Raw genomic sequence first — 27641 nt, 5'->3', positions numbered from 1 at the left:
ATTGGCTGTGGATTGAGTTGCAGCAGTGAGATGGCTCCCTGGGAATAGCGCTGTCTCCGTTGAAGGCATTCCAAGATGGGAAATGTGATCCTGGGCCGAAAGAAATAAAAGAAAGAGAAAAGGAGGAGGGCGGGAGGGATCTGATTGCTTCAGCCACATAGAGGAGCAATCTCCTACACGGTCTAGACATATCAATCGTCACACAAGTGTTAAAGTCTCGCAAGTAGATGATCGGACTCGTGGTGGTGGGGCAAAGTTTCGAGGTTTTAACTCATTTTGTATTTATTTATTACTCTCCTAACACTTTAGCAAGCCACAAGACTCAAGATGCCTGCCTAAAATAAAACGTAGGCGGGCCCAAGTTGTCCCAACAACAAACATTGCAGGAACCAAGGGCATGAGGGCTATAGAGATGTTGGGGTGGTGGGCGGCCAGATGACAGACTGCTGTTCAACTCCATTAGCCGCTGTGTGAGAGGGGCGCATCTCGCAGCACACGACCTGTGAAGAATCTTCGATCTCGCTCTATCTTGGAATGGGGATTGCAGCATTAATTCCACCACTGTAATCTCTCAAGCACGTCAAATTACTCTCATTAAGCAAAGGAAGAAAACTACCTCTGTAATAAGTATGTATAAAAAAAAGTATTTATTACCAATAATCGCCTTTTTAATACGAGGTAGCTTACAACAGCTTTATTTTTGCTGATTATGGTTAAAAAATGGCCAACCACAAAGGAGCACATTACAACAAAGCCAGAGAAATTGGCGCGCGTGCGTGTCGACACACAGCTCATGGAGTTTACGAGAGGAGTTGATACAGTGATTAAAGGGGAGGGGAGCGGGATACGGTGCTCGAGGGCCTTGGAAAGGACATGCCTCGCCTGCTCGTAAAAAACACACCTCTGTCTTTAAGCCGGTACCGGAATCACTCTCGCTGGGTTCACTTTGAGGTGAATCGCTAAAGAATTTACATGCTAAGTGGCACATGTCATCACCGAGAAAATGCACATCGAGTAGAGGAGTGCAACTTAACAAATAACCGACGTTCTCTGACCACAGCCTTTCAGGCTTTCCTGGCTCGTATTCTAATTTGCAATGCATATTTCAAAACGGTCAAGCCGTATTTTTTTTGGTAACATAACACTGGTGGTATAAAATAAGCTCCCTTCTATTCTTAGTATCCCTCACTGTACTAGCGTGCGCCATATTGAGTTGAGTTGAAATATGTTGTACTGTAGAAATAGAAATGATTTTCTTTATGTTAAAATGCTCAAATAAAGAGTGAAATATACACACGGCTAAAACCCTCCCCAACGCGTGAGACAAAAACACATCAAAAGGGGTAATAAAATGAATTTCCGCTGCAAAATCAATTAAAACTGGGCGTCAATGGGTCATTCATTTACTCGTTCAGAATAATTACCTGGGTGTGTTTTTTTCTTATAGTAATTTACTTCTTTATTCATCTGGGGCACTGATGTCCCTGCAAACCAAAAGAACACATTTTGTATAATTATTCAAATTAAACACAGATTCCTTAGAGAAAACGTCTGACAGACCACGACGCGGCAAAGCTAATGCGCTCCAAAAACAAACTCCCCTGAAGGTAAATGAGGGAATCTATTAGGAATCGGGCTACATACTGTCAATTCTGCATTACTTGCTCAATCAATTAATGCATGAATTAGCTTGAGGTGAATAAAAAATGAAGACTCAAATAAAATGTGAATAAAGTCGAGTGCCTGTGTACAGTACTTCTTGGCTGTGTTAGAAGGTGTGAAGTAGATTCTTGTCCCTTAAAAAAGTGTTAAAAGCAAATCTTGTTTCCCACATAATCCATCTCGCTTTGCAAGGATTTTGATTTTCAGTATTTTTTTTTGTTTTCATTCTCCAAACAGATGGTGAAAAGAACACGCTGGCCTCCTGGCCGCTGGTCAGACGTTTAAAATAGTTTGCCAGCCAAACACACACAACTGGAACGGTGTGGTCGGAAGTCAGCAAAAAGGATGCACCTGCCTGACAGAGCTTCATACATGTTCCACGTCAACGCCAGGACATGTGGTGGGAGTGGAAGCTTTACTTACAGCTGGCCCACAGACAGAAGATCAGGAAATACATCAAGTCCGTCAGCGGTCCGAGTCATATGTTCGAGGCGATTGTAAATTCATCAAGCAAAGACAAATCTTGGCATCTCACTAAATTGCACATCTAAATGGGCTCATGATAGTACCGGCGCGTTTTCTTGTTTTGTCATGGGGCACTTTGAAGTGAGCCCTCAAGAGCTCCGCAAACTGTGATAATTGATCAAGTTTCCGTGAGCACCAATTCTCTTGTCTCGCGACCTCCAAATCCCAACAGCCCTTTTTTCAATTTAACACTGGACATAACCAGGTCTCACTCATTGCGAGGCGAAGACACGTCTGAGACTTTTTGAAGCAAAGCTTCCCGATGATTAAAGAAGGAAAACGCTTTCTCTCTTTCCCGCCAGATGCAATGTGAGCTGGGCATCAATTTCCTGTGTCAACTTCCTCACCAAATCAATCCCATTTAATCCACAGCCTCAAGCTCCTATCTTGATTCCTCTCCCGAAGATAAGGACACAATTTATTGTTTTCATTGAGCATGAGTGTTAAGACAGTGAGCACCAAATTACTCGAGGATTGAGATCAATTTTGCCACAAATCGCTAATTCAATCACTCCTAAACGCCGGTTTTATTTTGAAGAGTAGAGTCTCAAAAGATCACAGTGTCAGAGTAGACTGGAGGTGTGATAGCACGTCACACCAAGAGGACAAATCCGCAGTCTTAAGCATCTGAATTCTCTCGAAGTATCGAGCAAATGGATTTGTCGGGTCACAGAGTGGCTTTGGTTGTGGGGGACAGTGGTGGGAACATTCCGAACGTTTCCTTGTCTGCTGAAAGGCAGGATTGATCAAACATGTAATCAACCCTCGCTACTGAGGAAGCTCTTAAAGCTAATTTACAAGCAAATAGATGGACAGGGTGACACCTCGAATGTATTCAAGCTTCGGCAAACAATAAAGGATTATTTATTTTGAAGGTAGTCTGACGTGTATGAGAGTTCCTAATTATTAAAAAAAAAAAATATCATCCATTCATTATCTGTACCGCTTGTCCCCACGGGGGTCACGGGCGTGCTCGAGCCTCTCCCAGACGTCATTGGTCAGTAGGCGGGGGACACCCTTAACTGGTTGCCAGCCAATCACAGGGCAGAAAAATAAATAGATGGATAAATAAATAAATAAATAAAGCAATTAATCAATCCATCCACTCATACATACATAATCAAGTCGACCCTATTCAAAGACATAGCCGACAATTTGAAAGCTTGTTGATATTCTCTACGTAGGATGAAAAGGTTGAACCAAACCTAATTTCCAGTGTGGAGAACTAAATATAGCGTTGAGTACGCGGATAACATCTTAGTAATTAAGTGTAGGTGTCACTCTGCTGGAAATCATTTGAAAAATAAACTTAGACGACTAGTTTGATGCCTTCCATATTGCCCTCCAGATATTTTACATGTTTCAATCCAAAATACCATCTTTCTGCTTCTAACTTTTCTTTTGCATGTTAATGTTTAATTGGAGCCCTTGGCTATCCATGGGCACAATCATTAGATATCCACGGAGAGAAATTGAAAAATTAATTATATTCTCCATTTTGCCTTTGTAGATGCGTTGGAAACGTCTCTGAGATGGTCGAGGGTGCATCCGGGTATTAAACTGGATTGTGATTGGATGGATTGTTTGATTGGACTGTTAAATCATTACTAAATTTTCTCAAAACTTGTCATACTCAATTTACTGAAAATGACAAGGAAATTTAGGCTTTTTTTTGTTTTCCAAAAGAATCATTTGGAAAATAAACAAAAGAAACTAACCTGCACAAAAGTGACGAAACCCTTAGCTTTTGTTTTAACATAGGAATAGCGACAATAAAAAAAACACCATGATATCTTCCCGATGGTATTCTTTGTTTAATGTGAGCCCAGAAGCACAACTGTCCACTCAATGGCTTCCAAGTCCTGTCCTCCACCTCTAATCAAGCAGAAAATGGTCATAAATATTTCTTTCTGCAAGATTTCACATTCACATTTCACACAGTGCCCCGATATTTTCCTCAAACCTCCAGGGAGCACCTAATGTAAAAAACAGTTACTTATGTTCAAGGCTCATGTTTCTTCACTTAAATGCAGACCATAGCCAGGGAGGGAGGGAGGTGGGCGAGCGGGAGAAAGAGAGGGAAGACATAAAGGTCTTATTTTCTGTGTCATTTACCAGCAAGTACTTTCACCCAGCCATCCCATTACATCTTGTGGAAAGTCGTAAACAAGTAAATAACAACAGCCATTACTGTAAAGGACATGCGCACATCGTCTTTTTCTCCTGCTGGCAAATTAAGTCAAAGTGATGTTCTTCTCGTCCATTGAAAGCGGACTTGTTTTATGTACAAAGAAACGCGATGGGATTTATGAGAACCGTTGTCTCTATTCTGCCTTAGGTATTTACGGCACCTGTCATTCAGATGATACGGCGCTAACATCCCGGTTGTTTATGACGAGGCGTCTCATCATGCTATATCACGCGGTCGTTCGGCCGCCTTCCACGTCTCGCTGCTGACTGTGCACAGCAGATGTCGTTCATCACAGGCACGTTCTGTAATGGTTGAATGACAAACTATCACGTTTACCTTGAGATGTACACAATTTGGCTGCCTATGCATATTTACTACTAGGACTACCGTATTTTCTACACTATAAGGCGCACCTGATAACCTCCAATTTTCTCAAAAGCCGACAGTGCGCCTTATAATCCAGTGCGCCTTATATATGAACCAATATGGATGAGGACTAATTTATTAAAGTAAGCTTTACGTGTTTGTGTGTTGTGTGATAAACGTTTGAGCAACGTTGAGTTATTGATATATTGTTATTGTTTTCACTATTTCGAGTGCATTAACGTTTGAGCCACGTTGAGTTATTTATTCTATGCGCCTTATAATCCGGTGCGCCTTATATATGGAGAACGTTTTAAAATGGGCCATTCATAGAAGATGCGCCTTATAATCCGGTGCGCCTTACAGTGCAGAAAATACGGTACTTTTATCATCAGTTACTGATCAGCATATATTTTACAAACACCGCTTTTGTCCACGTCGAGTAGCAATAATTATGTTCGACTCGTCTACTCGTTAATTCTAATACTTTCGGACGCAATTAAAATTCTTGTCTTTGTGAACATGGATTAAAAAGGTTTTGCAAATAATTATATTCTGATTTTTTTTATCAACATTTTGCACAAGATTTTAGTTTCATTATTTTTCCACTGGATTTTTGAGTGGCCATGGGCTAACTCGATGGTTCTGACCACGTGTTCTCGAGATTGAGTCGTTTCATCAGCAGCTGAGAACGTGGTTTGATCTCACGGACGGTAGAAAAGCGTCACGCAAACGTTTTTGCCGCGATGCAACGATGATGTCAACTGACAGTGGAATCAAAGTCCTCTGCTGATAATCACATTGAACTGCGATGCAGCAAGATGTTGAGTGGGGCTTGCCCTGCGTGTGTGCTGAGGCGCAAAACCTGCAAGCTGTGTGCAAACAATTGACAGCGTGGCATCCCCCTTCTCTTCACTTTGCTCCCCTTGGACCTGCAGCACTTTCTCTTCCACTCACAAGACTTTTGCTCTGACACAAAAAAGCAAAACAACAACCTCTAAGCCGAGAGATGATGAATAAGATATAAAAAACTCAACTTACTACAGGAATTTCACATCAGTCGGCCAGTGAAGGTGATTCCCTCTCTGCGTACGTCAACCCCCTCCCGCAGTACCTCAACACACACGAAAATCTTTTTGCTTTTATGCCAGGCCCCGAACGCTGCCTTCATCAGACAAGGATTAGGGCCGAATTAAACAAATAACGTGTTTTAAAAGAAGCCAGCCCAGCTATCAATTTCAATGGCTTACAGTATCTGGACAATTCCTTTGGGTCCATTCTATGTTAATTGGATCTACATTGCATTGGCATTGGGGTGTTAACAAGCACAGCCTATGAATATTAATTACCCTCAAGTTTTATGCATAGGAAAGACTTCACTGATACATATTAATTCTGTGAAGTTTTCAAAGTAGTGCTCTCATTAAAAATGAATAGGCCCTGCGCCTCTGTTTTTTTAAGTCTCTCAAGTGGCGGTCCTTAAAGGACGCCCCGCTCTAAAACGGGTATTGTTACACAACTAAATGGGTGAAAGGACAGGTTTGGGGTAAACAGTGTTTTGACAATAAAATACTATTTTTTAAGTTGTGCAGTATTTGCCATTTTCACTAAATCGGGCAAGTTGTCAGAGGTCCAGTCTCAAGCAAAAAACATGGTCAACAATTTTAAATTCTTGCAAATTTAGTTCCTGTTTCTGCGTTTTGTGCAACTTTTCAGAAAATTCTAATCAGCTCCCAAATGATATAGCCTGGTGTTTGCATTTGGAAGCTCCACTGTAATAATGTCCTTGTTTTTCAAATCATTCCCATCCCTTTTTTTTTTTTACCATCACTGTGCATCTGTGATTAATAATCAGATCACACATCAATTGCCAGAACCAGCAAAGAAATTTAGCTTGTAATAAAACTGTCATGTGGTGTGCTATAAAGACAGATGTTGCCAGTTGTGTGATAACATAATTAATCTGTTCTGTGAGGGATTCCATGAAATTATTCAAATTGGACGAGCACTATCATTTTACCAATAAAGCAATTTAAGGCAATATGCAGTGTCATAACACTGATGTTATCCTCTTTCACTGATTTTCCAATAAGCTGGATGCAGAAGCTCTGCCGGGCGGGCCTCATGTGATATTGGGACAATATGAGCAGAACAGGTGGAGATACCTGAGATTCACAGAGAATTCACAACCAGACTGGGGAAGAATGATTTCAGCAATTTGATAGGGAAGGCTTTTGTAGTTTGAGGCGTCAGGTTGTAAAATGAGTTTGTAATTATATCAAAATGTTTGGAGATCATAGTTTGGAGTTTAAACCATTTTGATATTATAATTATTAGGATACGTAAAGTAGTGTGGAGTAAAAAAAAAAATGTGACTGGTAAATACGTTGAATGTATTATAATCTAGACCAAATGCTAAAAACAAAATAGGTTTTTATTAGATCTATTTATTTTTAAACGTTAATCATGTGGTAAGGTTTTAGCACCAAGTCATCGCAAGCTCAACAGGATAGCGGTCGATGACGGCGGGGTTGAAAAGTGCATTTTCACTTTCTCGGGCCTCCACGGGGGAATCATGTATGACTTGTATTATGCAAAGTGGAAATTTGTAGCTGCTCAGCTCTTTCTGCAGTCTGTTATGCGTGTCATTCTCTATTCCCTCAACACACAATACTACGCCCATCTTGGCCATTCAGTACAAAAGAAGAACAGAAAGTGAGCTTTCAATTTGTTTGCCTGTTATATTTAAGAACAAAAATCGGATCGACCACATAACTCCTCCGGTTGTCAACTTTTGTTGTGGTGTTAGATCATGCTTCAAAATTTCTCAGGATGAATATCTATTGATTTAAAGGAGTCACACTATTTGCAAATGCAAAATTTGTCGAATCAAATAACAGGCGAGTGCAAAGTGTTTTTGTACAATTGTTTCCAAGACTATCTTCACTTCCTCATGCGCGTCTAGAGTAAGTAAACCACAGCTTCTGCAAAACAAACATACGCACATTTTAAGGGAGTAAGTCTTGCGAAAGCATACAGCACACCCAATTAGAAAAAAAAAGGTTTCTATTTGAATCGAATATCATGAGCAGACATGCTTGAGTTCAGCTCATGGTCCACTTCCCCCCCGCAGATCTGACTAGTCGACAAGATGAATTCCCCTGTCAAAATCAAGATGATCAAACAGATTACAATTATTTCACCCCCCGTCTTTATTAATGAGGACTGTCTTTCATTGTTACATTGCCTAATAAGAATAAATGATATGTCACTGCCAGGTTTGTTATGATTGCGCAGTTAAGTGAGTCCATGACAATTGTATTTGAGGACGAAAAAATATTTCAGATTGATTTTTTTTTTAAATATACTTGAAACTGATTATTGGATGTTTTGGGAAGGTAATTTGATAGATGAAAAAAAGTGAAATAAACATGCACAGTATGTTACATAGAGGTAAAAGATTTTGATTGATTCCATCAATTAGGGGATTTTTATTCCTTAACACCCAAGAATAAAATTGTGTCACCCCCCGCCCGTCATCTTTTGACATCGTCTCACATGCAACCGAGTGTTCTTTGCACAGTGAACCAAAGTAAATGCCTCTGGTAAAGAATGAAGGAAAAAGTCAACAGGAATTTGGTTTCAGCACAACTGTTTACTCAAGTGTGGCCCGCAGTTATTGAAATTTCATCCGTGGTTTTCTCTGACTACTGCAGTAATGAATTCAGTATGGCTAGGAATTTCTCACTGACGACATTCTCCTCCTGCGATGGAAAAAAAGGGGCCGAGATGAAGAGCAGAAAAGCTGAACACTAAAACTGAGGACTAAGGACACACTTTGGGTTGTGACCCTCGACAAACATTTTTTTCCGAATAAGATTCTTGAATTATCACTCCATCTACAGTATTGTTGCGCTCTCGGAGCAAAAGTTGACAGATGTGCTGTGACAAGAGTCAGCTGCACGGAGCCTGCGCATCATCACCAAACAGCTCGTGACAACAGCCTCCGTTGCCCTGTCGGCGAGAGCGAGATAGCACAAGACACGCTGATCTTTTCAATGTTGTTTCCTTAAACACGCTGTCGTGTGCCACACATAACACTGACACCAAAAGAAAGAGCCTGTCTTTCCGCCTCTAAACTGAGATGGGAGAAAATGTTTTGGGCTTGGCTGACAAGCACACTCTGCACCTCGTTGGTTAACGCGTCAGAGCGTGGCATTTCCCGTGAGTGCAAGGTTTGTTTACAGCCATCCCAAGAAAATGCTGTCATTCCATTGAATGTAATATCCCCCCCCAACTGTCAGCAAGATCTTTTTGCACCTACACACTTAAAATATGTCCTAACATCCGTATAAATATTTAAAAAATTCAGATGCTGCATGCTACGGTAAACACATTAGCAACCAAACACAATCACACACAGAGAGCACTTCCCCTTATTTAAATATTCAAAAAGTGCCTCAATATACATAAATAATAATAGTAATGTGTTTATGTACTAGATGTACTTTGAGGATGAATTAAATATTAACTGGCACTTAAAGAGGTGCTGTTGGCCTGCTGATGACATGTCTTAATAAAGTGAAGACAGGTATGGGCGGGGGCGGGGGGAGGGGCTGCCCTACCTGGTGCTGTCGGAGATGCGCAAGATCGGCTGCAGTCACTTCCGCCGATGGCGTGGCGCTCTTGCCTTGTCCTTCCTTGGAATCGCTCTCTGTGCTCGCGCCTCCATTTTGATTAAATGCTCCATTACTTGTTGTCGCTGTCCCAGATTCTTGCATCATGACTTAAAAACTTGCCGAGAGAAAACAGGGACAGGGAGGGCGAGGGGGGGAGAGAGAGAGAGAGAGAGACAAGGTCAAACAGCTGTTAAAACACAGCAATCAGGTTGTGTTACAACTCCAGGACAAAATATAAACATCTGTCATATCCTTCCTTTAGAATTTCACTTTTATTGCACATCTCCTCGTTGGTCTTTGCTTGCCTGTATCTTGTTTGCTCTTCGAGCACTGGTATGGAAAATATGGAGTCAAACTGGGGTTGTGTTTGTGTTCGCCATCACGAAGTATAAATATGGTTGCTCTTCGGAGAGGAACCCAGCCTGGTTGAGTTAAAGCAGGGGAGCCCAAGAAAACACCGGCCCTCCAAAACAAAACAGAAAACACGTCCTATGGAAATGGGTATATTTACTCGCATAGCTCCCAGAAGAACCGCTGCTCAATGGCCTTTTAATGGGAACCAGGGCGAGCGACTACGTGAGGCGTGCCAAACGAGCTCTATGAGAAACATCCAATGCGTGGTTGAGCGAAAACAGCGCAATTCTCCAGGGCGGTTTAATTAACACCAAAATGCAGTCTGGAATCTAAATAATCCCAATGGGATGATTGGGAAGAATGTTGAGAGCAACAAATACATTTTGTTTCATGTTTTAAGTCAAATCGGGGACCAAGAACGCATACTCAGATACGTGCCAACATTTTTGCTGTAATGGTCCGTGTCTGGATAAAGTCACATACAGTAGATGATGCAGCCCAAGGGATGCGTCCTCATGACACTGGTGTGTATCAGCGCCTCTATTTTTAAGCAGGAGGGTGATTTACAGCTGCTGCGCATGGCTTGCTCGCCACACCGGCGCAACTCACCGAGCCTCCCAATTCCGGGTTAATGAAGCTGACCAAGTCAGGCAGAAGCGAATCTACTTGGCCGATTAATTATTTATTTGAAACGGAATAATTGCCTTTAAAACACAGGGCCTCATCATGAAAGCCAGAGAAAATGGAACTAAATACAGATTTATGGCCTTGCGTTTAAGGCATGTAATGGGGGTGGCCGACGTATGTTAATATCTACTCGGTGGCTCGGACGGATCGAGCCTCTCTGGAGGTGCGGATGGAAACAAGATACGGACATGCCTCGACACTCAGGCTGACAGACAGGAAATTGAAGTTGACAACTTGTCAAAGGGAAAATGTGAAAAGCATAGGTGAGATAATCATCTCAACGTCGAAATATTTCAAGGAAAATAAACAGCAGGTTTCTATTGAGGTCGTGATTTGCAGGAAGCGCTCACTGTGAACTTACAACCCAACATAAATTAAATACAGTATGGCTGCATGATACTACAGAGCCCAACCTCGCCAAGAGTCATCTGACACTGTGGCCTGTGCACACACACACACACACACACACACACACACACACACACACACACACACACACACACACATTTAGAGGCCTGTCTGAACAGCCCCAACCAGCCCAGCCTACAGGCCCTGTTCACCAGGCTACTCCCTCTCTAGACAGATGTTGACCCAACTAACCCCTCCAGTCTGGCATTGACTCCCTCCATAATGGGATTTTCTAAACAGGCAGAAGGCAAAAAAGGAATACCGTGGCATGGGACACATCGACTAACAACTCCATCTGCAGGCCACTGCAAATAGTTTCTCCTCCACGAGCCACTAAATCAAAACAGGCATTCAGATAAAGTGAATGAAGTGACGAAGGCACCGCTAAAATGTCTGCCTATTTAATTTAGTTTCATTGATAAATAGTACCCATGAATGTGCACTGGCATTAATTTGATCATTGAATAATTTAAGGTTGCAATATCAGAAATTAGAGATGAAACAAAAATCACAGATACATCCAAAATATCAAGTCGATATGAAAAACGCCAAAAAAGCGATGCCACATCAGGGAGCTCCAGTTCCTCTGCCCTGCATTTTTCTTCATATGATATATTTATTTTCACTTAACTCAAGGGATAGCCATGTTTTGTGTGCTTTTTAGATGTTCCCATTAAACTCGTATGCTTCTAATCTTGCCGGGCAGCCGTAATTATAGGTCAGGTGTCCAGAAAATATATAGTGCTGCACTCACTAAGGTAAAGAACATGGGAGTTCCTACTCCAAAAACAAACATACTATGTGCATACAGAACAATCATAAAACCAGATCTGCAGGGTTGAAATTATGGCGAGCGATGTTTATTTAGTTAACCTTTGAGCTTTTCGTAAATATATCTAAACATGTTATCATATACTATTAAAGACTTTCCAAGGGGTATTAGTTTTGGAAAAATACAAGGTTTGAGTTAGTTTGCTGTTAGCAGGTATTGCTATCTCTAACCGCTGTTCTATGGTTTCATATTCACATTGTAAACACAAAAGTGACATATTCACCTCGTGGTTGCTCAACGCAAGGTTTCCCAGAGAAAACTTCTGTCTAACGTTACAAGTTTGGATCATTTTATCGTCGGGTCTGTGCTGTGTTTTCCAACAGTATCCATTCCCGCTGTCGAAATGTTGCATTAGAGCAGAAAGAAAGATTTGGTTCTAAATATGATGTTTCATCACAGATTTAACCAGCGAATATGATGATATTCAGACTCAGTCATGATATAATTTCCGGTTCGTGAGTTAAAACTTCTAGGTTTAGTGGAATGCGGCAAATGAAGCTCAAGAGTGTCAAGCATTTTTTTTTCTCAAATAATTAGATGAACTGTGACATTGCAACGATGACTAGATCAATGATCCCTACTACATGGCAAAAAAAAAGTAATTTTAAATGAAATAATTTTAGCAAGAGTGGTTCAACCCACAAATGGAAATCTGGAGCTCTTGAATTAGAAATTTTCGACAAGCTCACTAAAAGACAAGTATCATACAAAAAAAAAAAAAAATGCGTCACCTCCGTCTCCTAACTGAAGGTTAAGAGAACGTGTCCGGAGCTCATTCACCTTGCTGTTGCTTCTTCCTCCCCCAAAAACATTTTTCTAGAAATCAAATCCTGGTTTGGGGCTGCTCAAGCAAGACCGCAGTCCACTCAAGGTAGGCTCGACTTGCACAGCTGTGCTTTGACCCTTCTCCATGTTGTGTTTTTCCTTAATGCTCATGACAGTCAAGCCCAAGCAGCCATCTGCTACAATTCAACCAGTTCTCACACAAGCCCTGTTTACACAAGCACACAACAAGAGCACAATTCTTGAGTGAGATAAGGACACACAAAGGAGGGGACAAAGGGGAGTCATTCACTTTAGAGTTCTTTGGGTTCAGCTCGCTTGCTCGTCTAGACAACACAACAATTCGTACGACAACAGAATCTTTCTCAAGGCTTTTGAACAACTTTGTGTTTTGCTGTATTTTGGCTTCAGATTCTTGGGAAAAGTCTTCAGATTATGGACAACAAATCTGCTGTGATTTGAGAACTGACCAATATTTAGCAATCATTGTCGCACCACTTCAACGATTTAACTACAAAACACAAACGTGTCTTGCTGATTGTTGTTATGGCGACAGTAAACAAGAGAAGCAGCTTTTGTTTTTATGAACAAACAGCTCTCTTTTGCAAGCAACATTCAATATTAACCAGGTAGAATGATCAGCCGATATCCTCCCAGGCTTTCGGGGGCAGGCAGAGTGTAAACAGGTCCAGATATGTGGGGGCGTATCTTTAGGGAATCATTGTTGATGCAGATGCAGCTTGGGCTAGAATAAACAGCGAGGCACAAGTCAAGATAAACAAATGGCCGTTCTTCTGACATTTGAAGACTCAATACAATGGCGTGTCGCACCTGCTTAGCGAGACGGTATTTGAGAAAAAGCCACGTTGCGGCGGGCAGTCAACAAGGTGAGCTCCTGCCATCGTCAAAGCAAAAGTGTTTCTCCCAGAGTGCATATGTCGCGCAGTGGCTCCTCACAACACAACAGCAGGAACTTGCAAAAACATGTTAAACATTTACTTTGTTTAATTATTCAGTAACTACAGTTGGTTCAAGGAAATGACAATAGGTCCTGTGTGTCGAAGTTTGATACTGACAACATCACGAGATGCAGTTGGAAAAATACATACATGAAAAAAAAAAATCACACATTTCATAGAAAACCCACATTTATAATGTCAAATACTAGTGGTGCAATAAAATAAGCACATGATATGGGGAAAAAAATCATTTGGTACAACAATGAATCTTTGATGCACAGAACTGCAAAGAATCAGAATCATCTTTAGTATGTGAAAAACACAAGGAATTTGTCTCTGGTAAACATGAGCTAGTTTTACAACAAGCAACTGTAACAAAAAAAAAAAAAAATAAAACGTGACAAGCACAGAGAAAGTCATCAAGCCAAAATAAAGTCGCACAATAATTATAATAGCATGACTACGCATGTCAAATATAACGATACATTTGCATTACGCAAGGTCACAAATAGTTTCATGATGAATACTCCAGATAAGAAGCTAAGCAAGAAAAAAAAAAAAAAACACTTAACGCCGACAACAGCTCAGCATAAAGGCCCACTGTGCCCAGACGATGACATGTGGCAAAGTAAGGCAGGCCATGGTATTTTTAGTCCAACTAGGGCGGAGTGGGAGTAAGCAAATAGAAAAGTTTAATGACTTTGTATCTGCTTGTACATGAACGGAATGGCAATTCTGGGATTTGGAGCTTCTTTCCGGAGATGTTCCCCGCACGTTTTCTCCTTCATTTGACTTTGATCATTTGGCTTGCGTGTGGCTCATGCCCATCAAGACGGCAGCAAGAGGACAGACATCATGAAATAAAAGATGTGCGGACCTCTTCCCTCAATCTGAGGTAACCAATTAGACCTTGAAGGCACCATTAGAAAAAAAAATACCTTCAGTCCATCACCATCCTTTGGGATCTGTAAAGCTACTTATTGTTTTAACATTACTTAAACGGTGTCATAGTTCTAATCATCTTTACAAGGAGTCATGTACGGAGTCTTCCCAAGCGAGTGGGGATGCAAACTTGCGGAGATGAAATATGTCAAACGCATTTTCTTGGGAAAACCGAGGTTAGCTTTGACGAACTTGTCTAATTAATATTGTGTCCCCGTGTAAAGAAGGGACAATATTATTAGAGCTACGGTCTTTCGGGACCGATGTCCTCTGTGTGAGCTGACAATGAGTCACCTCATCTTTTTTTTTCCTTCTTTTGATTCTGAGGCCCTCTTATGCCAGTAGCACCCTCGAAATGATCACGCTAAAGAGCCATTGGCGTTTGAGTAGGAATTTAGCAGTGTGAACGACTGGTATTGAGCTCACCTGGCTGGTTGAGTCCAAATCTTGTGTCATCCAATCACTGCTCGGAAACCAAACGCGTGATAGCCACAAGATTGACTAACTGTCAGTGTCGTAAAACAATTGCGGCACAATAACTTTCAATTAGGCATCTAATTGTGCTCACTTCATCGGTACGGGAGCGCTTATTACTCTCTGACACCTCGGCTGGCTTCTGAAATCACAAATCATCTTCAACAATACACCAGGCTCATTTAACCCTGTGAAGCATGTTATTATTTTAAAAGCCACAACTTGCCAGCAAATGGACAAAGAGGTTAAATGGAAGAAAGTCAGGGCAGTTGTAGGGTGAAGGACAACATATCAAAAGACCTGACATGGATTTCTGCCTTTTAATAGTTTTTTTTTTTTTTTTGTGGTCCCCATTTCTTTTTTTAAATACAGCCCTTGTCAGGGGAATGTGTCCTACTCATAAAGCAGCAAAACGACAATATACAGTGGCACTAACACAAGGACATAGTTCATCATGACATTTTGTGCAATTCCCAACTGATTAGGGTCATTATGTTGGAGGCCTGATTTATGTTGTCATTTCCTCTCAGCGAGCCTGCATCAATGAATCTTAATGAATTGGTAAATAAGGGTGAAGATTACACTGGATGACACTGGAACATTTCTCACCCTCAACTGACTAGATTTATGCGGCCAATTAGAGACGAACAGAAAATTGTCCAGCAAAAAATAAATAATAATATTCTTGATGATATAAATAACGCTGGAGAAGTCTCAGCAAAGGGCGATTGTGATACGAGAGTAAAAAGCCCATAAAGCATTCTCCCTCTCCAGGGCACTCTCGGAAATCATCAGGAAGTACAGTGCCGTGAAAAAGTATTTCTCCTTTCCTATTTTCTGCATTTTTTTTCTGCATTGATCACATTTAAATGTTTCAGCTCATCTAACTAATTTCCTTCCTGTGCAGAGTACACAAGTTGATCGTATCAACTGCGGGTGAAAGATGGTGTGAGACAAAAGCAAGCTTTTCTGTCAGCACCAAGTACGAAAAGCTTGCTAGCTTATTAATAGGAACTTCTTAAAAGAGCACTTAGGAGGCTTTATGGACTACATATTGTGAGTAGATTTAGTGCGGTAAGCAGCTGTCGACATCAAACAAGCTGGTCTGCTATTAGGCACAGGGGCTGAGGGATGCCGTGTGAAAAGGAGTGGAAAATTAAAGCTGAAGCAACACAGGAAAGGGCTTAATTTACTGGCATGTACAGTATGCAAATGAGATTACTCTCGGCTTAACTGCATCATTTATGTCCATAATAACGGCATCATCATTACGGGGGCTCAAATTAAATTACATTGTAATTAGCATATCAAAGTGATTGGTTGAAGTCGAAAACAAATACCCAGTTTTGTTAATGAACAACGGTAATTAGAGTCAGGGAAAACATCCACAACAAATACCAGAAGTGTTTTGAAAGAGGGGGAAAAAAAAAAGGGGAGGGGGATATTTCTCCGAAATGACATCTCGTGAGAGCGTATGGCTGGATGGGGGTATTTTACCTGGAGAGCTCAACACACTCAGAAGATATTTCCCAAACTCGAGGAGATCAAAGATCCAATTTCCCACACTTGCCACTTCAAAAACTCATCAATAAAATACAAATCACTTCATGCATGATTTCGAGAATGGAGTCACCGTCAAAGGCTTAGACTGACTTCCGTATCATAATAAAAAAAAAAAAAAAAAAAAAACACACCCCAGCTCTCTGACTGTCAGGACGGCAGAAAGTCCACATGCACTTCAGTGTAGACATTTGTGCCGTCAGCTTTATCCCGCGAGTGCTCTTTAATAAATGCGGAGTGTTTCAATTCAAGCACTACAGCTTCGATGCCTCTTGCAAATCCCACAGAAATTGCACTACAATAAAAATCACTTTTTAATTATTATCTCTAATGTTGTTTTTAGTAACTAATTGTTTTGTATTTTTCTTCCCCCAACAGGCTTTTCAATCCCCCCCCCCCCTCCACTGCTGATCCACACGATGGGCACTCAAATTTTCAACATGTAGCATCTTTATTCTATTCATTAAGAAATCCATTAAAATGCCGTATTCCTTGCAAGTATTTAAAAGATGTGCCTTTCAAGGTAAAGCTGGAGCAAATCCTCTCCATCAGCTAATGACGGCACTCATTACACAGAGAAGCTGGCTAATGAAGGCACAGTCGCTGCCCGATCCCCTCACCCCACATAAAGCCCAACCAAATGCTAATATCTCACTTCTAATTAAAAGGAGTTGAAGTCCAAATGCACCTCCACGGCTAACAGTGGGCTCTTCTTATTATAACATTTGACAAATGAAAACGCAGGCCGATTTTTCATAGCTTGAGAAATCTGAGTAAGTGACTTGATATGTATGCCTTTACAGTGTTGACAAATCTTTGGCTGAAAATATGTTTACGAACGTTAACTGCCTTTCAAGTGACCTTGAGGCCTTCCACAGAGTTCATCAACATCAAATAAAGGCAAATTTGCATATCACATAGGGCACGTGGAACAACAACAGAACTTTATTTTTAGTCTTTGAAAGCAGGACCGTTTGCTTAAGAACCAAGACAAAGATATAAATCCCTAAATTGGCTACAGACAGACATTTGGCTTACGTGAACTCACCTGATGAAGGTATCAGTTCCGTTTCAATGGCGATTTGGATGGACACTTGGAAGTGACTATGATCTTGTTTCATAGAGCTTTTTTATTTTAATCGAAACAAGGATATTTCACATGAGAGTTAACCCAGATGCACTCTCCAAACCAGGGCCGAAAATACATTTATCATCACGAATTTCCTAAATGTCGACGTTATCCATATAGTGCTCGATTTGAGGGGCAGAAGTAAAATGAATGAATCTAAAGGTCAGTGTTATGAACATATTGCATGATGTCCGTTTGATCCTCGACCAAGTCTTTTCCCAGGGATTGTGGGGCTGTACGCTGTGTAAATCACGGCGTATGACCTTCTACATTCCACATCTTCGGCGCTCCCATTCATCCACAGGCACAGATAATGCTGGGCAAATATCATAAACGTGAGGATTTTAGGATTTAACTGAGGTTGCCATCTACCTCCACCAGCTGGGGAAAAGAAAGACTATGCATCTGATGAAGCCCGATTTCCTCCGCCAGAAAAAGGCTGCTGACCTCTTTGCCAAAACCCCAGTCAGAGTATCCTCAGTGGATTGCGCTGCTAAAGACAGACAGCGATGGGACCTGATTGGTCATATTTTATCAGCATTTCCCTTGCACAATTTAAGTTTATAACTCAACTGAAACCCAAAAAGTTATTTGGAGTTAAATCAAGCCTGTAACAAGAAAGAGCAGGTGGAAGGATCCGAAGCAAAAAAAAAAAAAAATCAAAAAATATCTAGCGTGACAATTGATTTTGTTCATGAAGCTTCATTTCAATCCTGTGCCTGCATAGTGGCAAAAGCAACAGCGACTTCAACAGCACAGCAATCCTTTCTCCGTCTAAACAACACAGCAAGCGGAGACCCATCAATTCAACCTCCACATAGCTAACACCAGGCCACGGACACAGATCAATAGAGACAAACAACGACAGAGCAAAAAAAAAAAAAAGCAAGAAAGACAAGTGGCAACACAAAAGTGGACATGTCACAATAGAGAGTGCTTACACAGGGGAGCTGAAGTCAAACACAAAGGAAGGCCAAGTACTGTAAGAAAGTCAGGCAGCTTTTTTTTTTTTTGCCCAGCCGTGACATTTGTTTCTTATTGTCGAAGTGACAGCTGAAAACGTCTCCCCTCGAGGGCCTCTCGGATCGGCCGTGGCCAGCTTTGACAAAGGGGGGGTAAGCGTATTAGAATGCGTACGGGAGGGTAAACAACAAGATTGTTGCAAAAGGATGGAAACGTTTTGATAGTTTTGCCCACTCTACCTTTTATGCAAGAACCACATGTGAGACAGTTGGTCCATTTTACACTTGCAAGCGGAGAAAGCCATCAGCACCCTGTGTGGTACAGAGGTGCTTGAAAGCAGAGAATATATTTTGAGAGAAAGCAAGGTGGGGGTGAGAGTGAACAGGTTTCGGGGGTCACCTTTGCAACCTGGTTAATCAGTGCAGAAGGTCTTAGCTCTTTGTTTTATAAGGTTTTGGAAACTAGATTTTTACATTTTAGATAAGTAACTAAGCAAGAATGCTTCCACATCATTTGGAAAGTTTCAAAAACTGAATGTGGAAACTTTCCAGAGTCAAGGAAAGGTGTAAGGTTTTAACAAACTTAATGATTCTAATCGACGTACCAACATAATCATACGATCAAAATAATTTGTCAACCCGCACACGTTTCAGCTAATGGCGTTTGTCATTCCAGTTTTCGTTGCAACGCTGGCTTTGTGTTTTTCTAGCCAGCCACGGAGATTGTTTTGGAAATTAACTCAAGAACTCTACCTGGAGATTTACACTTCAATTATTTTGTTATTTATACAACAACAATACAATACTAAAGAATACCTGCAATGCCAGAACTCATTCAAATCCTAAAGAAAAAAGTATTCAGCCTTGTATGATTGCTTTCACTGTTTATCATAACTAGTGATTGTTAAGGAGACAATTTGCATTATTACTACATTTTACGCATTAGTTAGCAGTTAAGACAATATACTGTACATCTCATAGAAACGTGTTCAGCTGCTGGTTGCCGGTTGATATTACCCACGTCCAAGTCAACACAGAAGGTGTGAGACCAGGAGTGCAAATGGTCTTTTTGATAGTGATAGAAAAATAAATTGATCCTCAGCAAATGCATTTTCCTTCCCAAAAGGAAATCTTCTTGGACATGACCATCTATACAACAAAAATGTGATTCATTCTACCTTCCAATACATACAAGAGCACCACGTAATATAGGAGGAAATGAAACAGATTTTTTTTTGTTTGTTTGTTTTTGGACTGGAAATGTATTTTGATCAACGTATTGTTGAAGGTCGAAAGAGTAAACTTTCAGATGTTTTTTTTTTTTTTGTTGAACACGCAAATGGAAAATACATGCAAAGACAGCTGAGCCAAAACAACAATAGCAGACAGCAGGCTAGCTGTTGTTCAACACATCATACAATATTTGTAAGGCGATCCTTCCAACTTGCAAAGGCATTTGCTTTGCTGTTTTATTTTTTTTCTTTTTCTACACAATGGCAGCAATGCTGAGAGAATAGATGAAGGTACTTAAAGCGCAGCAACAACACTGCAAGTGACAGAAGCGGTTCACTTTGTTGCCAGAATTACCCCCGCGAGGCACTTTTGCTACAGTTGTTTATTATGTTCCAACCTAGGCGTAAACGATTAAAGAGCTTTGTCGAATCAAAGTCTTATAAATGCATTGAAAAACAGACGGCAGTAAATGCCACCGAATTAGAATCTTAGCAAGCCAAATACTAATACGTGGACAGTTCCGTTTGATGCTGATATAAAGAAATTACATTTTAAAGCAGCCAGTAAAGGCAACAGAGTAAATTAAACTGAGCTCCAAAATGTGCACAAAGCCCAAATTGTTTATTTTCACTTGTAATATATATATATTTTTTTATTCTAATCAAAACACTATAATTATTTTCAAATGTTCTTGCATTACGTACAGTACGCAAATGCCAGCCCCAGTGTAGTCCCTGAATTTGGGAACATCGCTTACCTTATTGAAGAGCTTGCTTAGTCAACGCAATCTTCTCTTCCAGCGTTGGCAAAACACTGACCTAGACCAAAGAAATGGAAAAATAAGATTAAGGCTTAATTGTCAACGCAACCAACAAATTCTTTCCTTGACTCTATTTGCAGAAGCTTGTTTGTTTTCTTTTTAGGTAATTGGGTTTATCCTCCTGTGAAGTTAACTTTTTACAAATCCTTTCATTTCAACTCTATTATAACTGCACAAATTAAAAATTGTGTTGGTAATTTGATATGGAAAACATCTTTCTGATGGAAAAACCTCAACCCCTTGTGGTTAATGTGACGTGCCAGTGTGCGATGCATTTGACGCGACTGATGTGTTTGCGCAAGACTTTCCCAACTGAGCACTCAACCTGAGAAAAAGGAAAAAAGCTGAAGGAAACAAAATTGTATTTTTATGGAAAACTTAAATGTCACTGTGGGGTAAGATATCAGGTGCATTTGAATAAAAGCATTAAAGCGTAACCAAATATGGAGGCGGATAGAGGAAAAAAAAAATCTCACAACCCCAAACCCTCCCTGTTTTGTCAAACATTTGACAGTCAAAACTGCGACCAAGAGTTGGTATTCATCAAAAATAGACATTTAAGTAAAAAGACACCAACGAGCATGGAAACAGGTTGGACGGAAGGACAGACGGATCAAACAATAACAAAAGCTGTCTCATTTCAACTCAAATACCCTCCAATTATTGTGATAAATTACACTTCAATTAACACATCACCAGTTGAATCATCAATCAATTCCAAGTGGTGACAAATGAAATGAATTAATTTCAAGCTCCAAACGTGTTCCATCATTTTCGACGACAGCAAATTGGTATTTGCTTGGAACAAACCAGCAACAACTAGATCCTAATAGCCAGGGTGGGCACACCTCTTCTCTGTGCACTGTAAAGACAACAGCGGAAGAGCTAATAAGAGAAAGATAATTGCCTCAATTTCAAACCGCAACAGGCTGCAAAGTTGCCATTTAGATCGGTCGGGGAGCAGGTAACACACGGTGAGGATAAACAAGGGGAGCTTGCGTCAGAAGTCATCACACATTCCGACATCGGAATTTAGGGAACGGAACAAATTATTGTCGAGATAATTATCCCCCTAGGTGGCTTAGTTGAATGCTCTGTTAGACAAATAAATTACAAATATCAATCAAAGGAACACATTAAGATGTTGTTAATACGGCACATTAAAATGTAAAATATGTATAACCGGCGTGTGCAAAACATTCTTTGGTGATCCAAATAATTTTTTTTCAGAAAATACAGCTCAACCATTGTGGGGTTTTTTTTTTTTTTTGTTGTGTTGTGTTTTTACATTTTAAGAGGAACTGGAGATGCTAATGGACAACGGTGGACCCATTAAGCCCACAAACCTGTGAAGAGGACTTTGCTTCACAATTTGCTCTCTCTCGGCCCAGATTTGAAATCAATGGGAATGGCTTTGTTGTAAGGTTATGCTCATATGTATTGATACCCCTCCATAGAAATGTGACCAATCCCAACAATGGGCTCAAGGTCCTCTAATGGACAGGCTCTCATCACGTTTCACACTGTGGAGATAAAAAGATGAGAGCTCATGAATATTTACATTAAGTAAGATATTCCATTAATTTCTCTAAGCACTCTTGATACTGTCTGCGCTGGCTCGTTAATGAACTTCACACATCACCATCATATTAATTCATGCTAAAATCAATAGCCCCTTTTACGGCCATTTCACTGCAGAAGTGGGTCGCCAATGTTACACCTCACTATTCTGTATGAACAACCGAGTGGCGGAGAACTGATCGGAATATAAATAGGAACTGCAAACGTAGGGAGGACAGCAATGTGCTGTACACCAATTTTTTTTAGACCAGTTAAAATCCTTTCATTTTTCCAAAAATTGGCTTTTCGGTTCGTCATCTGTGTCATATTAACAATTTCTTCTTTTTTTTAAATATTTGTCCAGTTTTTACTCGTCTGATTTGAAAACGACTTATTTGTCAGTTTGTTTTGTAGCTTTTACTGTATATAATATGAGGTGCTCATACATTTATTTGGGTTGACAGTCATAATGGCCCTCCGAAAGAAGCTATGATACAAAAAAATGAGACTTTGTTAAATCCAAAAGCAACACTTGCCACCATCAAATTCCATCAAACATATAGTAAATGCCTGGCCAAATTACAGAACACGGCACCTTATGAATCTTTGAGGAGTGATGTAAACGGTACCGACGTCATTTTTTTTTTTTTTCCTGCTGATCTGAACGTCTTAAACATAACGCAGGGAGGTAGTTAGATGAGTGACAAATTGTGGGGTCAGAGAGAGTACCAGACAACAGAGAGCATAAGTGAGACCTCTGGAAAACAAACACGGGATTTGATTTCAAAGGCAAGGGGGGGGGAAACATGCATTCCATTGTTGAAGCCAATTATCAATGGAAAATAATAACAACAGATGGACGCAGAGCAGACAACTAATGCAGAAGCACCGCGGCACTGGTGGACAGAGGATGAAATGCGAGAGTGGAGTTGGGGGAAGGGAAGTGGGGGTTGTTGCACACTACACACACACAAACACACACACCAGATGTGAATTTCCACAAGGACAGTTTAATATATGCACTGCTCTCTGGTCACCACTTGTGCTTTTGGGTCAGACAACGGCATGGCTAACACCTCAATTTGTGTTAATAAACAAGGTGTCTGCTCTTTGCAAGAATTAATGTCATGCGTTACAAGTCAAAGAACAACTCGTTACGTTTGAATTCCGTGTTTCTTTTCGTTGCTGCATTTGTGCTAACTAGTAGCCAATCAGGGATTTGTTGTCCATTGTATTTACCGTATTTTCCGCACTATAAGGCGCACCTAAAAACCTCCAATTTTCTCAAAAGCCGACAATGCGCCTTATAATCAGGCGCGCCTTATATATGGACCAATATTGAGCCACTACAACAGGCGTGTCCAAAGTCCGGCCCGTGGGCCAAATGTATATATCTTATATATGGACAAAGTTTTAAAACGGGCCATTCATTGAAGGTGCGCCTTATAATCCGGTGCGCCTTATATATGGACAAAGTTTTAAAATGGCCCATTTATTGAAGGTGCGCCTTATAGTGCGGAAAATGCGGTAAATAACTGTTTTTTTCTTGTCTCTCACTCATTGTTTGTGGCTTTTTACGTTATGATGTATATTTTATTATTGGTCCCCTTAATGGTTTACTGTTAGAGAGTCAGTGATGTAGAACAATGATTACATAATGATGGATGATTTATTAATAGAATTAATGGCATTTGTTAGCCCTTGGCAGGTACGTACGTGCCACCGACGTTTATCCTAGAATTGATTTTCTTTCACAAATCCAGACTTATCCCATGTGACTTCAACTGAGTTTTTCATGAGATCGCCACAGACAGGCAGATGCAGAGAAGGCAGACCTGGATGATTTTGGCTCCACTTGCATCTTACCCATATCAGCCACAGACTGACAGCCAGAAGAGGTGCTTGTAAGCCAAAACAAAACTAATTCACAGAGATGTCTGCAGATATTACGATGAAGTTCCCCTTCAAAAGCAAAGAAAGGTTTTCATTTCATTAACTTTAGTCTAAAGCCTAATTATCTCCCTGTAGGCCTTGATCGGGGATAGGAGAATAGGGGGAGGGTCGATTTCAATCATTAAAGCTTTTTTTGTTGTTCTTTTTCTGCCTCAAAGTGTTTAAGATGAGTTCATCAAATAATGTAAGAATTTATGGGGGTGCAAGTAGCACAGTCATTTCGAGGTCCAGAGTAAAAGGTTATGTACTCATCACCTTTTTGGCCTTTCAAAACTTGGTTTGAATTTTTTTTTTCGCAGGTAGCTACTTAATGTAACTGTACACCTTCAAAGGATAACTCGAGGACTATAACAAATTAAAAAAAAAAAAAAACACTTGAAATAAATGTCTAGATTTAATTAGCTTTTGAGAAATAATTGCCATTAGCAAATCCCATCAAGTAAGGTTGAGGCATTCTTTGTGGGGGAGGAGGGGGGGGTCTTATTTTTGGACAATGAGGAGACAAAAGGTTTTCAAACAGGAACTGACAGGCCATCAGCCATTTTAGTGCACTGACACCGAGGTCGAGTTAATTAGACTATTGTCATTTTAATCAGGGCAGCTCAGTGGCCATCACTTCCTAAAAGAGCCAGAGGACTTAAAACGGCTGAGGGATTGTTGGCTATGTGCGTGCGTGCATGTGTGATGTCACCAATCTATGGGTTATGGAGTATGGTCTGGTTTGCTCACATGCTTAGAACATTAATGAGCTGGAGACACACCAAGGAAACAAAGGCGGGCGCCTGGAGGATCACCAGGGGAAAGTACTCGCCTCTGCTCTACTCATGTCTCTGTTCATTTGAGAATCATTTCACAATATTTGAAATTATTTGCCTTTCCAGGAGTATCAGATTTTAAATTCAAACACTTTCATGTCTCTATATAACATCACTGGCCTGAACATATATATATATATAGGATGAAGATTAAATGATACTGTTTGTATCAGTATATATTAGTGTCAAATATATATATATATGGAAATGATTCATGTGTAATGAATTCATCTTTTAAATGGCAATGTGACATATCACTTCATAATTTTTTTCAAAACAGAAAAAATACGTTTCCCTGAATCAGTTTGCCAAAACCTACCAATGCATTAGAAGAGAAACTGACATAATTAAAAAAAATACCAGCTAAAAATACATATAAAATATGAATTCCTCACTGACGCCAAACGCTGTCTGATCAAATTTTACTTAACATGTTACCATTTCGCGTTTCTGTTTATGAATATAATAATAGTTCTGTAAATTTATAATTTTAAAAATCAATCAATATTTCATAGGGACATAAAATTAATCTGTACAGAAATTATCCTTTTTAAATAATTAAGTATCTATATTAATATTTAAAGACCTGAATGTTAAGCTAAGATGAGCGAAAATCTGGCGATATTGTTAATGAAGCAAAAAAAAAAAATCTCTTACAGCACAAGCATCTTAACATCTCAGATAAACTTTAGACATCTGAAGTGGCATAGTTCCACTTTCTTACTTTATTATGTCCAGAAACAAAAAAGTATCATTGTTGCCTTTTTTTTGTTGTTTTTTTAAACCACCCGAGCTCAGAGCAGCAGACCTGTATGCAAATACTAAAAGCCAAAATGCATGACATTACTTGTGCGTACATTTGAATATTCAAATGGTGTGTTTTAGATCTCAACATCACCATTTAAATTTCCATCAATGTAACACAATAAATGTAGACAGTTTTGTTTTCCACATGAAAATGTTGCAGCGCACACGCCCGCTGGGACACTTTGTGGCTTGGCTAAATGTGTGATCACCCACACGAACGCTACGTAGAAAATGACACATTCGATACGGCAAATTTACTTACATGTGTTGCTTAGCGTTATTAGTATCAGGAAAACTTCATCCATGCTTTAATGGAAACTTATTTGTGAGAAGATGCACCTTATATCTATCAAAGTGGTTAATAATATGCCTGTATTATAAGTGATCTTTAAAAGACCCGAATTTGCGTTTTTTATTTTTTTTATTTTAAGGGTAAGGTGATTTACAGCATGAGTGAAGACTGTGACTGCCGTTTTGAACTGCCTCGGCAGACCACAAGTCAACATGCAGCAGCACCGGCGTGGCGGGGAGGCACTTTGCAGCTATGGGGCTCTAATATATTCAAAATAGGGATCATTTGCTTAAGCCTTGCATCTAAGAATCATTCTGGCCTTCATTAGCTTCAACCTGACATGGATGCGAACAAGATGTTATCTTGCCACATGAACATGCCCCCCCCCCCCAAGCTCAGAATCCAAACACTCACGTGCAGCCAACTCTTCTGGAAATATCACAGGTTGTTAGCATTCCGTGGTGAATGTTACATATGTGTACACTCAGGTCTTAATTAGGGAAATGATTTGATCATACAGCAGCTAGGCTTTATTAAAAGTATGACTTTGCATCACCCTTAAGTCTCCTAAGAGCTCACAGGAGTATAATGTTCATATAAATATTCACTATTTGATATTTGGATATTTGACTTCTCATCAACTTCTTAGCAACTTCTTCTAGACTTCAGGCCATTCTGGAAAAAAAAAAAAAAAAAGGGACCCTAAACCAAAAAAGAAATACAAAGTAAATCCCTCAAAGGTCAACATAATACAAACAATACAGTATGTCCACGGTGTAGCCTTTCGAGCATGAAGGTTAGTCATTTGTGTGTTTACACTACATTGCGTAGCTTTGAAATTGTTTTTGCGGTTTGGCGTCTGCGCAGGGTCATTGTTTGTTTTCAACGTGTTTATATGCCACACAAGGAGTAATGACTTGTGGGATAGTTAGCGAATGCCTGCTCATCCAGACCCGGAAAACTGTCTCTGATTCCCACCACATATCTGGATAATAATATTGTTTATTATCATCATGTGTTATTGGAGTTCCGACAAAAAGCGGGTCTTTGTATTTTAAAAATGTGTGTGTGTTTTATTTCCTGATTCCTTTAGAAATGCTTGTAAATGCTGTGATTTATTATTGCCGTGCTCACACAGAAATAAACCACATTATTTAGACAATTGACTGAAGGAAACCTGGACCTAATTTATTTTTATGTGTTAAGCTTTCAAGAGCCGCACCACCGCCAGGAGACATAATGCAGACGCGTGTGTGTACATTAGTCGTGCACCTCAGAGAGAAATGTTAGCGGACTAACATGGGGATACAAAACAGGTCACTTTCAAATTACGATTCATTAAAGCTGAATGAATAAATAGATTTCCCCATTAGCAGCAACACAACCCTACCCCCAATCTGGTACACACACACACAGCAACGTGACCCCCCTTGATTAAACAAATAATGACACATTTGAAAAACTGTAAACGAGTCCAAATTAATTTGCGCTTTGCTCTAATTGCGGTTAAACACCGCTCCTCCCTAACCTTGGATCAAGCACTTCTTAATTACGGCTTTCTGAGGACAAGTTCCCAACAGAGTTGTTGTGTTGTTGGTGGGGGTTACAAAATGGTTGCAATGGTTAAGTTGAATTGTTGTCACACTGATGT

The 27641-nt window shown here is 40.2% G+C and overlaps 1 protein-coding gene across 5 annotated transcripts in view; it reads right to left on the bottom strand.

Annotated features, from left to right (window-relative positions):
* The window catches only part of foxp1b (forkhead box P1b), an 84950-nt gene that overhangs the window by 44563 nt on the left and 12746 nt on the right, over positions 1-27641 (bottom strand). For all 5 annotated transcript variants that reach the window (XM_049733765.2, XM_049733764.2, XM_049733762.2 and 2 more), the window contains exons 3-4: positions 20501-20561; positions 9367-9535 (exon numbers count right to left, since the gene is read on the bottom strand). In XM_049733765.2, the coding sequence (XP_049589722.1) occupies positions 9367-9525 (159 nt within the window). In that variant the 5' untranslated portion in view covers positions 9526-9535; positions 20501-20561. The remainder of the gene's footprint in view (positions 1-9366; positions 9536-20500; positions 20562-27641) is intronic.

The sequence above is a fragment of the Syngnathus scovelli genome, chromosome 11 (genome assembly GCF_024217435.2).
Source record: "Syngnathus scovelli strain Florida chromosome 11, RoL_Ssco_1.2, whole genome shotgun sequence".
In the NCBI taxonomy this organism is placed as follows: Eukaryota; Metazoa; Chordata; class Actinopteri; order Syngnathiformes; family Syngnathidae; genus Syngnathus; species Syngnathus scovelli.
Note: the sequence above shows the minus strand (reverse complement) of the source record. Positions and strands in the feature narration are given on the sequence as shown.